The 12,626-nt window shown below is 39.2% G+C and overlaps 1 protein-coding gene across 1 annotated transcript in view; it reads right to left on the bottom strand.

The window, feature by feature from the left end:
* Positions 1 to 12,626, bottom strand: part of LOC124795263 (uncharacterized protein C1orf112-like) — a 127,541-nt gene that overhangs the window by 24,101 nt on the left and 90,814 nt on the right. Inside the window, exon 11 of the mRNA XM_047259208.1 lies at positions 7 to 328. Coding sequence (XP_047115164.1) covers positions 7 to 328 — 322 coding nt within the window. The remainder of the gene's footprint in view (positions 1 to 6; positions 329 to 12,626) is intronic.

Raw genomic sequence — 12,626 nt, 5'->3', positions numbered from 1 at the left:
ACATACCATTTTTTTGTATTTATCAGAAGACAATGATCCTTGCTTGAACTCTTCAATCAGCTGCATTGTCTCTTTAGCAACATCCATAGTAGAAGCATCAGTAACAGCTGATGAAGGTTGCAGAACACACCACAACACAATGTTCTCTGGAAGAGGATAACTTTGTATCATTTGTGCTTTATGTTTTTCTGGTAAAAGTGGGTACAATCGCTTGATTAGTGACATTATTTGCACCACCTCTGGCCTGTATCCAGAACTCCAATCCAGTAATTTTAACATGTCCACTAATAACATTAAGTGATGTAGACACAAGTCTGGACTGCCATACCTGAAATATTAACATTCACAGATATTTAGTGATATCATTCAGAAGGACAATTATAATAATCTTGTATCCCCAAATGTGTTAAGAACAATACAAAAATGACTACGGAGTACACCAACTTGAGAGAATTCACAATTTACTCTCTAAATAAGTGATAGTATGTAATATGTGCACACACTGATGGGGCAAATCAAGAGACGCATATCTAAAATCAAAATTAAAATGAGGACAGTACTGCTGTTCAATATTTACCTCCACAAGGTGCAATTCCTAGCACTATCAAAACATACACTTGAAGTAGAGAATGGTCCCTCTCACCCAGTCTCAGAGTGACTCGCCTCTATTTCAGTCTTTTGCGAACAATCCTCTCTCCTCCATGGATAAGGAAACAGTAGTTGCAAAAGAGTAGGAGAACTATTTTCTAACATATGTTCTAAAATATTTATTGTACCAGTCTCTGTTTCAATTAGCTACACTTCATCATTAGTTTCTAACAATTTGGTAATCATCTTCAGATCTGGTTACTCACAAGTCTGGAAAAGTAACAACTCTTTAAAAAGAACATAATCATCAGTTGTGAAATAAAAGGCACACCACAACAGTACATTTTTAACAACATTCTGTAGCATCTAGCATTTGAATATAATGCTGCATGCCACGGAATGTTGTCACAAGTTTACTATGGTGCTGCTGCTTTCATTTGAGAGCTTGTGACAGTGTTGTTTTTAAAGAATGGTGCTATGTGAGTGCCCACTGCTGTACTGCAGATTTGTTTGTAGGTGATTTATTTATTTATATGCTTGTTCCATAGATCTGTACATGTGAGCAAGTCACTCAGATGTGGAACGTGTCAATATACATAATAAATTAATAGGGAAACATTCCACGTGGGAAAAATATATCTACAAACAAAGATGATGTGACTTACCAAACGAAAGAGCTGGCACGTCGATAGACACACAAACAAACACAAACATACACACAAAATTCAAGCTTTCGCAACAAACTGTTGCCTCATCAGGAAAGAGGGAAGGAGAGGGAAAGACGAAAGGATGTGGGTTTTAAGGGAGAGGGTAAGGAGTCATTCCAATCCCGGGAGTGGAAAGACTTACCTTGGGGGGAAAAAAGGACGGGTATACCCTCGCACACACACACATATCCATCCACACATATACAGACGCAAGCAGACATATTTAAAGACAAAGAGTTTGGGCAGAGATGTCAGTCGAGGCTGAAGTGCTGAGGCAAAGATGTTGAATGACAGGTGAGGTATGAGTGGCGGCAACTTGAAATTAGCGGAGATTGAGGCCTGGTGGATAATGGGAAGAGAGGATATATTGAAGAACAAGTTCCCATCTTCGGAGTTCGGATAGGTTGGTGTTAGTGGGAAGTATCCAGATAACCCAGACGGTGTAACACTGTGCCAAGATGTGCTGGCCGTGCACCAAGGCATGTTTAGCCACAGGGTGATCCTCATTACCAACAAACACATAATAAAATACATAGAATAAAGACATTGTTATAGTATTAATAACAGTGCACAAAAGTCATACTTTTAAAAACCAGTCAACATAAATGTGAAGATAGCCGTTTCATATTTAGGGCATTATTGCATTTATTTTAACCTTGAGCAGTAATCAAAACTTCCCACTTTGGGTTTAAAATTGACCCAAAAATGGAAATGAGAAAAACAGGAATTTTTACATTAGGGCATTATTACATTAGTTTAACAGTAAACAGTGCCAAAAAATGTAAAAACATCTTTCCAATCTGGGTTTTACTTATTTCTCTGAAAGAATTCCTCTAGTGAATAAAGTGAGGACTCAAGTAAATAATTTTTCAAGCTACATTTAAATACTGATGTACTACTCCTTATACTTTTGATGCTGTTGGGTAGGGAATTGAAAATTTTCGTTCCAGCGTACTTTACCCCTTTCTGAATAAGTGTCAAGTTCTTTAACTCACAGTGGAAATCCTCTTTTCTTCTGATGTTCATGATGTAGGCAATTCGTTTCATACAGAGTGGGGTTATTTATTATGAAGCACATCAGTGAATATATGTACTGGGATGTTGCTGTCAGTATTTCAAGTCGTTTAAAAAGATTTCGACATGAGGTTCGTGGGGGTACACCACAAATGATTCTTATTGCTCTTTTTTGTGCTGTGAGGATTTTCTTTGCGGCAGGTGTATTGCCCCAGAAGATGATGCCATAACACATGACTGAATGAAAATAGCTAAAGTAAGCTGACTTTGAGATGGTAATGTCTTTGAAGCGTGACAAAATTCGTAAAGCAAATGTTGCCGACGTCAGCCGTTTTAGTGTTTGTAGAACGTGATGTTCCCAGTTCAGCCTACTGTCCACGTATACGCCTAGGAATTTTGATAAGTACACTTGCTTTATCATCTGATCATTCTGTGTGATAACTATTTCTTTTGGGTTTTTGTGGGTTGTCTGGAACTGGATAAAATTGGTTTTTTTCAGGTTTATTGAAAGGGAGTTAATACTAAACCAACCCAGAACTTCCTTAAGGATATCATTGACCTCGGATTCTAAGTCAGTAGTTGACACATTATCCACCACAATGCTCGTATCATCAGCGAACATTGTAAATTTACACTGCTTATTGATGGATAAAGGCAGGTCATTAACATATATGAGGAACAGCAAGGGCCCAAGCACTGATCCCTGTGGCACTCCATGCTGCACAATTCCCCACTCAGAGTCCACTATATATTGTGATACACTATCCGAAACATCTAGAATAATCTTCTGCTTCCTATTTTCGAGGTATGATTTTAACCAGTTCCCTACAGGTCCTGTAATTCCATAATGACAGGCCTTCTTGAAGAGTATCTGGTGATCTACACAGTCGAACGCCTTTGATAGGTCGCATAAGACACCAATTGGCAGCCTCTTGCTGTTTATAGACTCTAGAACATCATTTGTGAATGAGAAAATTGCGTTATCTATTGAAACTCCCTTTTGAAAACCAAACTGCTGACTGTTAATGATGTTCAGGTCACCAAGGTGTGCCACAATCCTATTGTACAGAGCTTTTTCTAGGACTTTTGAAAATGTTGTTAATAGAGAGATAGGGCGATAGTTTGACACATTTGTAGCATCCCCTGCTTTGTACAGGGGCCTGACAATAGAGTATTTCATTCTGTCTGGAAACACTCCTTGTTGCATGGATGTGTTGCAGATGTGAGACAAAACTTCGGCCACTTCACTACAACGAGCCTTCAACAGCTTGCTTGAAATATCGTCGATACCATCAGAATGTTTATTTTTCAAAGACTGTATGATTTTTTTGATTTCATTGGCAGTAATGGGAAGCACACTTATTTGACTGAAAGGTTCTGGAAAATTATTTTTCATTATACAGGCAGCTTTATCTACAGAACCATGGCAACCTATCTGTGTTGGGACAGTTAAAAAATGTTGGTTAAAGATTTCAGCAATTTCTTCACTATTAGTTATCTCTGAGTTGTCAACAGTTAAAACAATATTTTTGTCTTTGGTGTAGTTTACAGTCCCTGTTTCTCTCTATCACATTCCAAATTGTTTTAATTTTATTTTCAGAATTAGTAATTTCAGATGCTATACACACACTTTTAGAGTTTTTAATTACTTTGGCAAGAATTTTACAGTAGAGTTTATAATGTTTTAGCTGAGCAGGGTTGTTAGAAGTCTTTGATGCTATGTAGAGTTGTCTTTTTCTCTGACAGGAAGCTATGATGCCCTTAGTGAGCCATGGTTTTTTTGCAGACCTAGCAGGTTGGACTCTGTATGACTTTTTTGGAAATACACTTTCAAAGGTACCTGCTATCTCATTTGTGAATAAATTGTATTTTGAATTAGCAGTTTCTGCTAGACAAACAGGTGTCCAGTCAGTATGCTGAAGACATGATCTGAACGTTTGAATAGCTTCCTCACTTATTTTCCTTACTGTTTTCTATCTAAGTGAGGTGTCACTCAGAGGAATTCCCAAGCTGTTGAAAGTAACTCATTGTCCGTCATGGTCAGACAGACCATTTATAACCATTTCAATATTAATATGGTTGACTTTACTCTGATCAACAAAAACGTTATCAATGAGAGTACTGGAAGAGGTTGTGGTTCTGGTGGGCGAGCTAACCACGGGAACAAGGTCGTATGTGCCCATGAGATTTTCAAACTCCACCTTGCAGGGAGAATTAACCAATAAATCTATGTTAAAATCCCCAACAACTACCATGCCCCTATTTTTTCTACTTAAGTACAACAAAAGAGTATCTAATTGTTTAACAAACACTTTAAAATTACCAGATGGTGCCCTGTAAACTGCCACAACTGTTAATCTGGAGACAGTGTCTGGCACCTCTATAGCACATACTTCAAAATGTATCTCAAAGCAGAATCTTTGTACATCTATTGCCGTGAACAAGACATTGTTTTTTACGTATACAGTTACTCCTCCTTTGTCCATATAGTTCCTGTAATAAGACGTTGCCAAAACATAGTTGGGAATAGGGACCACTTCAATACCAGCAGTGATGTGGTGTTCTGTTAGACACAGAATGTGGGCACTGTTTATACCTTCTGTCTCTTCTATATTTGCTGTGAACTGATTCAGCTTGCAGTATAGGCCTCATGTTCTGATGAAACACTGTTAACTTTTGTTTGTCTTTAATTGTGTTGCTGTTTGAGTGAACTTTCGTTTGTGTATTAATTACTTGTTGCAGATTTTTGTTACTGGACCAAATCCTGCTAGAGTTGGCCCGGCTCACTAGTTTCCCTCGTTAGTTAGGGCTATGACTGGTCTGCTTTCATGATCGTTATTGTTTAGGCCTATTATTTCATGAAAAGCTTTTCCAATGTCTGCTGCTAGTTTATTTTTGCCAAACTGATTTAGATGTAGTCCATGCTTTGTGAAGCAGTGTGATGCCTTCAATGAAGAAGTGATTGTAGTTGACCAGGAAGGAGGTTGTAGGTTTGGTGTCATTCAGGCACTGGTAAAGGTAGTGTTCAATAGTGGCAAGGCCATAGACACTGGGGATGTTAGTTACAGGGAGGTGACATCAGAGATGACAAGTGGACACTGGTTGGCAAAGAAACACCAACTGCAGAAAGTTGGCAGAGGAAATGGTCTGTGTCTTTTGTACAGAAGGGTAGATTATGGGTAATAGGCTGAAGCTGTCTTCTTCTTCTTCTTCTTCTTTTTAAAAAGATATTTGCCGAAAATGTCAATTTCAAATTTCTTAAAAATTTTCCAGACCATTTTCTTTACTTCTTCCACAATGTTGTCAGTAACTGATGCACTGGGGTGTCCAGGGTAGTTGTCATCTTCAACGTATTCTCACCCCTCTTTTAAACATTTATACCACTCACAAAACCTTGTAATGGAATATCCAGGATGGAATAATAACAACTTTATGAAAAGGACAGTTTCTACTCATCATATAGTTGAGATGCTGAGTCACAAATGTGCACAGAAAAAAGACTGTCAAACGAGTAAGCTTTTGGCAAAAAATAGCCTTCATCAGAATTAGACAACTTAGTACAACACACACACACACACACACACACACACACACACACACACACACACACACACGACGTGCAACTCATTCACACATGACCACAGTCTCTGGCTGCTGAGGCCAGAAACCTTGGTGGCCAGAGACTGTGAGTATCACAGTGTCGAAGCTTGCTTTCATGGTTTCACCAGTTGTCCATGACACTAGATCAAATGGTGAGGCAGAGCTAAAATTGATATGGAATGTATGAGAAATCCGACTTTATGGCCTGAAAAATATGTTGACATAGACAATGCAATGCAATATGACCAATAATGGGAAATCACACCACTACAGAAAAGAGAAAAAAAATTGTGAAAATAACCAAATGATGACATGTACACAAACCAATGTAATCAAAACAGTATCCACAAAAGGAAACCAAAAAACGTATCTCTTTGTCAGCCAACAACAATCAAAGTTCCCAATCAAATAAAAGAAAAAAACTAAATTGTTGATATTAAAGAAAATTAAATAAATAGCAGTGATTTAATAGCCCCGTGAGTAGCATCGGAAAGGAACAGCCTTGTTTTTTCAGAAATAAAGAGTTCTGGCATTAGAGGTAAAATAATATATTGTAGAGAAATGTCATTAATCTGAGTTATATTTAATCTCTCACAGATGGTGTAGCCTTGTATAGGAGCTTGAAGCGCTAAATGTGCATCTCTGTGGTCTTCTGATATGGCTTGCTGGTTGCTGAAAACTATTATAAAACTAATTACAGTCATTTTAAATTCCCATTTCTGTTCTTGCTGCCTTCCTTGACTGACTGATATCAAAGGTACATGTATTTATTCATCAATAAAAGTGTAAATGTATTCAAATTATATGTGCTTACTTCAGTCTCATTACATTTCTTCACTCCTTCAATTATTTCATGCCAAAGAAAGGATTTAAATGCCAAGGAACAGCAATTGCTAGAGACAATAAATGCTCACATTAATCACAGTAAAGAAACAAACCTGCATATTTGTAATTTATTTCTGAGATTACATTTTGCAACAACTTTCAAATAAATTATTTTACGTTTTTGCGGCATGCCACTGGACAATTTTTTTGCCTGCTAAATAGATATGCACTCTATAAACCTCTATCTTGGGCACCATGATCAAGCATATCCTCACACATAATTACTTATTCTTTGAAAACATCACCTACAAACAAACCCATGGTAAGGTACAGCAATAGGTATCTGCGTGACACTACGCTGTGCTAACCTATTCATGGGCCATCTAGAGGATCCTTTGTAACCACTCACAATCCCAAGTCCCTCACCTGGTTCATATTCACTGACATCTTTTCATGATTTAGACTGAGGATGACGACAGCCTATCCGCATTCCTCCAGAACCTCAATGCCTTCTCCCATTCAATTTACATGGTCCTCAGCCCCAAGATGTAATGTCCCCACAGAAAATACCCTCTACCACGCACCAATTAATCTTTGTCAATCAAACCATCCACATTCATTCACTTTGGAAAAGTATCTGATCTGATTTTCTTGTAACATATGTGGCGACAGCTCGACAACGCCAAAGTATTTTCTAATGCGTCTATTCTTTGAAATAACAGAGATGCATATATGCATTCTCCATGGTTGTTAGAGGGGTAACTAGGACAGCTTCTGGAGTATCTGTTGAGGGATTGACGTGTTTCTGAGAGATTCATATTCTGCTTTTCTTCTCGCTAAAGCGAGGCAATTAACATTTGTGCCGCTAGCGGTTTGTTTGAAGAGAAAGAGACTGTAAACGGAAAATAATTAAGACGTGGAATCACCGGAGATCTGGACATGTATTGGAGATGGATTTAATACACGATTTCCTTCATAAATAAGGTTTGCGACTTTTTTGTTCTGGAGTGAATGAACGAATGAGTTTTTATCTGAATCATTTGATGATCACGTTGGCCCTGTAATTAGTGGGGAAGTTTCAGCTGTGTCGAAGAGAGCCTGCAATCACCGAGTCTGTGTTAAATCGTCCAAAAAGGCTTCGTACACATCTGGAATTCGCAATCTTTCGTAAAAGGAACAAATTGTCCACACGATTGATTCTCCCGACTGAATGCAGTGTTTAACAGTAATAATAAATGTAAAGATCTCTTACAGCAAGCCAGCCGCTGATTACCAAGACGAAGGACTACACCAAAGATTCTATTTGGCTGATTTCACGTAATGAAATATTATATTAAAAACTGTACACAGATAAAGGAGAGAAAGAGAGAGAGCGAATGAAAATAGAGATAATACTAATAATCCTCCATTAGTCTAACTTTTCGCCTGTCTTATCACAGATCAGCCAAGAAATGGGAGGCCCTTACTTTACTGTATAGATTTATGTGTGAAGGTGAAGGGATCTTTAAGGCAACAGATACACGTCTATACAGACAAGACATTACACAAAGTTAGCGGCTAGCTGCATTCATCATCTATTCTTAGATGAAGAGATGACAACTTATTGTCCCGAACAATTAAGAAAAATGTTAAAAAGAGCCAAATTCCTTAATAAGATCTTCACCTCAAGGATGGCTACATCAATACCTCCAGCCACATAAGACCTATTAGCCATCAATGATACTTCTACTTTGACATCTGCCTCCCATTCCATACCAAGAAGCCCCTTCTACTTCTACATTTACATCTATACTCTGCAAGCCATGCTGCAGTGTGTGGCAGAGGGTACTTTGTGTACCAATGTCACTACTCCACTTTCCTGTTCCAGCACAAATAGCTCATGGGTAGAATGATTACCAGTAAGCCTCTACGTGGGCTTCAGCTTCTTTTTGGAGATATATGTAGAAGGACCCCCCCCATGAACCATGGACCTTGCCGTTGGTGGGGAGGCTTGCGTGCCTCAGCGATACAGATAGCCGTACCGTAGGTGTAACCACAACGGAGGGGTATCTGTTGAGAGGCCAGACAAAAGTGTGGTTCCTGAAGAGGGGCAGCAGCCTTTTCAGTAGTTGCAAGGGCAACAGTCTGGATGATTGACTGATCTGGCCTTGTAACAATAACCAAAACGGCCTTGCTGTGCTGGTACTGCGAACGGCTGAAAGCAAGGGGAAACTACAGCCGTAATTTTTCCCGAGGGCATGCAGCTTTACTGTATGATTACATGATGATGGCGTCCTCTTGGGTAAAATATTCCGGAGGTAAAATAGTCCCCCATTCGGATCTCCGGGCGGGGACTTCTCAAGAGGATGTTGTTATCAGGAGAAAGAAAACTGGCGTTCTACGGATCGGAGCGTGGAATGTCAGATCCCTTAATCGGGCAGGTAGGTTAGAAAATTTAAAAAGGGAAATGGATAGGTTGAAGTTAGATATAGTGGGAATTAGTGAAGTTCGGTGGCAGGAGGAACAAGACTTCTGGTCAGGTGACTATAGGGTTATAAACACAAAATCAAATAGGGGTAATGCAGGAGTAGGTTTAATAATGAATAGGAAAATAGGAATGCGGGTAAGCTACTACAAACAGCATAGTGAACGCATTATTGTGGCCAAGATAGATACGAAGCCCACACCTACTACAGTAGTACAAGTTTATATGCCAACTAGCTCTGCAGATGACGAAGAAATTGAAGAAATGTATGATGAAATAAAAGAAATTATTCAGATTGTGAAGGGAGACGAAAATTTAATAGTCATGGGTGACTGGAATTCGAGTGTAGGAAAAGGGAGAGAAGGAAACATAGTCGGTGAATATGGATTGGGGGACAGAAATGAAAGAGGAAGCCGCCTGGTAGAATTTGGCACAGAGCACAACATAATCATAACTAACACTTGGTTTAAGAATCATGAAAGAAGGTTGTATACATGGAAGAACCCTGGAGATACTAAAAGGTATCAGATAGATTATATAATGGTAAGACAGAGATTTAGGAACCAGGTTTTAAATTGTAAGACATTTCCAGGGGCGGATGTGGACTCTGACCACAATCTATTGGTTATGACCTGTAGATTAAAACTGAAGAAACTGCAAAAAGGTGGGAATTTAAGGAGATGGGACCTGGATAAACTAAAAGAACCAGAGATTGTACAGAGATTCAGGGAGAGCATAAGGGAGCAATTGACAGGAATGGGGGAAATAAATACAGTAGAAGAAGAATGGGTAGCTTTGAGGGATGAAGTAGTGAAGGCAGCAGAGGATCAAGTAGGTAAAAAGACGAGGGCTAGTAGAAATCCTTGGGTAACAGAAGAAATATTGAATTTAATTGATGAAAGGAGAAAATATAAAAATGCAGTAAGTGAAACAGGCAAAAAGGAATACAAACGTCTCAAAAATGAGATCGACAGGAAGTGCAAAATGGCTAAGCAGGGATGGCTAGAGGACAAATGTAAGGATGTAGAGGCCTATCTCACTAGGGGTAAGATAGATACCGCCTACAGGAAAATTAAACAGACCTTTGGAGATAAGAGAACGACTTGTATGAATATCAAGAGCTCAGATGGAAACCCAGTTCTAAGCAAAGAAGGGAAAGCAGAAAGGTGGAAGGAGTATATAGAGGGTCTATACAAGGGCGATGTACTTGAGGACAATATTATGGAAATGGAAGAGGATGTAGATGAAGATGAAATGGGAGATACGATACTGCGTGAAGAGTTTGACAGAGCACTGAAAGACCTGAGTCGAAACAAGGCCCCGGGAGTAGACAACATTCCATTAGAACTACTCACAGCCTTGGGAGAGCCAGTCCTGACAAAACTCTACCATCTGGTGAGCAAGATGTATGAAACAGGCGAAATACCCTCAGACTTCAAGAAGAATATAATAATTCCAATCCCAAAGAAAGCAGGTGTTGACAGATGTGAAAATTACCGAACTATCAGCTTAATAAGTCACAGCTGCAAAATACTAACACGAATTCTTTACAGACGAATGGAAAAACTAGTAGAAGCCAACCTCGGGGAAGATCAGTTTGGATTCCGTAGAAACACTGGAACACGTGAGGCAATACTGACCTTACGACTTATCTTAGAAGAAAGATTAAGGAAAGGCAAACCTACGTTTCTAGCATTTGTAGACTTAGAGAAAGCTTTTGACAATGTTGACTGGAATACTCTCTTTCAAATTCTAAAGGTGGCAGGGGTAAAATACAGGGAGCGAAAGGCTATTTACAATTTGTACAGAAACCAGGTGGCAGTTATAAGAGTCGAGGGACATGAAAGGGAAGCAGTGGTTGGGAAGGGAGTAAGACAGGGTTGTAGCCTGTCCCCGATGTTGTTCAATCTGTATATTGAGCAAGCAGTAAAGGAAACAAAAGAAAAATTCGGAGTAGGTATTAAAATTCATGGAGAAGAAATAAAAACTTTGAGGTTCGCCGATGACATTGTAATTCTGTCAGAGACAGCAAAGGACTTGGAAGAGCAGTTGAATGGAATGGACAGTGTCTTGGAAGGAGGATATAAGATGAACATCAACAAAAGCAAAACGAGGATAATGGAATGTAGTCTAATTAAGTCGGGTGATGCAGAGGGAATTAGATTAGGAAATGAGGCACTTAAAGTAGTAAAGGAGTTTTGCTATTTGGGGAGCAAAATAACTGATGATGGTCGAAGTAGAGAGGATATAAAATGTAGGCTGGCAATGGCAAGGAAAGCGTTTCTGAAGAAGAGAAATTTGTTAACATCCAGTATTGATTTAAGTGTCAGGAAGTCATTTCTAAAAGTATTCGTATGGAGTGTAGCCATGTATGGAAGTGAAACATGGACGATAAATAGTTTGGACAAGAAGAGAATAGAAGCTTTCGAAATGTGGTGCTACAGAAGAATGCTGAAGTTTAGATGGGTAGATCACATAACTAATGAGGAAGTATTGAATAGGATTGGGGAGAAGAGAAGTTTGTGGCACAACTTGACCAGAAGAAGGGATCGGTTGGTAGGACATGTTCTGAGGCATCAAGGGATCACCAATTTAGTATTGGAGGGCAGCGTGGAGGGTAAAAATCGTAGGGGGAGACCAAGAGATGAATACACTAAGCAGATTCAGAAGGATGTAGGTTGCAGTAGGTACTGGGAGATGAAAAAGCTTGCACAGGATAGAGTAGCATGGAGAGCTGCATCAAACCAGTCTCAGGACTGAAGACCACAACAACAACAACATGTAGAAGGAAGCAATATATTTGTTGACTCTTCTAGGAACATATGTTCTTAGAAATTTAACAACAAATCACACCATGATGCACAATGCCTCTCTTGCAGCATCTGCCACTGTAGTTGGTTGATCATCTCTGTGACACTTTTGTGCTTATTAAATGAACTTATAATGAAACGTGCTCTGTATGCATCCTCCCAAGTATTTCAAGAAAGTCCCTGCTTCCACTGATTGTTCTGCTGCTGTGTATAATCATACAATACATATCTATGTATTAGCAATACACTATATTTATTTATGCTGAGGACCAACAGTCATTTCCTGCACCTACCATCGATCCTCTGCAGGTCTTCCTGAATTTTGCTACAATTTTCTACCATTGTGACTTCTCTGTATGTGACAGCATCAACCACAAAAGCCTTGTCTGCTAGGTCATCTATACAGTGTCTCTGTCCTAAGAGTTTTCAGGTGCATTTTCTCTGGTGTTTCGGTAGATAACTGCAGTTTTGTTTTTGCAGTGTGTGGCTGGAGTGAGCCCAGACAAATCCCGCTCATCACATCTTTCATGTGACCCCCCAGCATCAATGGAAAGCACCAGTTTGTTTCCCATTCCAAACACAATGATTTTCAAAGTGCAATTTTACATCCCCATTACA

The sequence above is a fragment of the Schistocerca piceifrons genome, chromosome 4 (assembly GCF_021461385.2).
Source record: "Schistocerca piceifrons isolate TAMUIC-IGC-003096 chromosome 4, iqSchPice1.1, whole genome shotgun sequence".
Lineage (NCBI taxonomy): Eukaryota > Metazoa > Arthropoda > Insecta > Orthoptera > Acrididae > Schistocerca > Schistocerca piceifrons.
The sequence above is the reverse complement of the archived record's forward strand: the minus strand, read 5'-3'. Positions and strand labels throughout refer to the sequence as shown.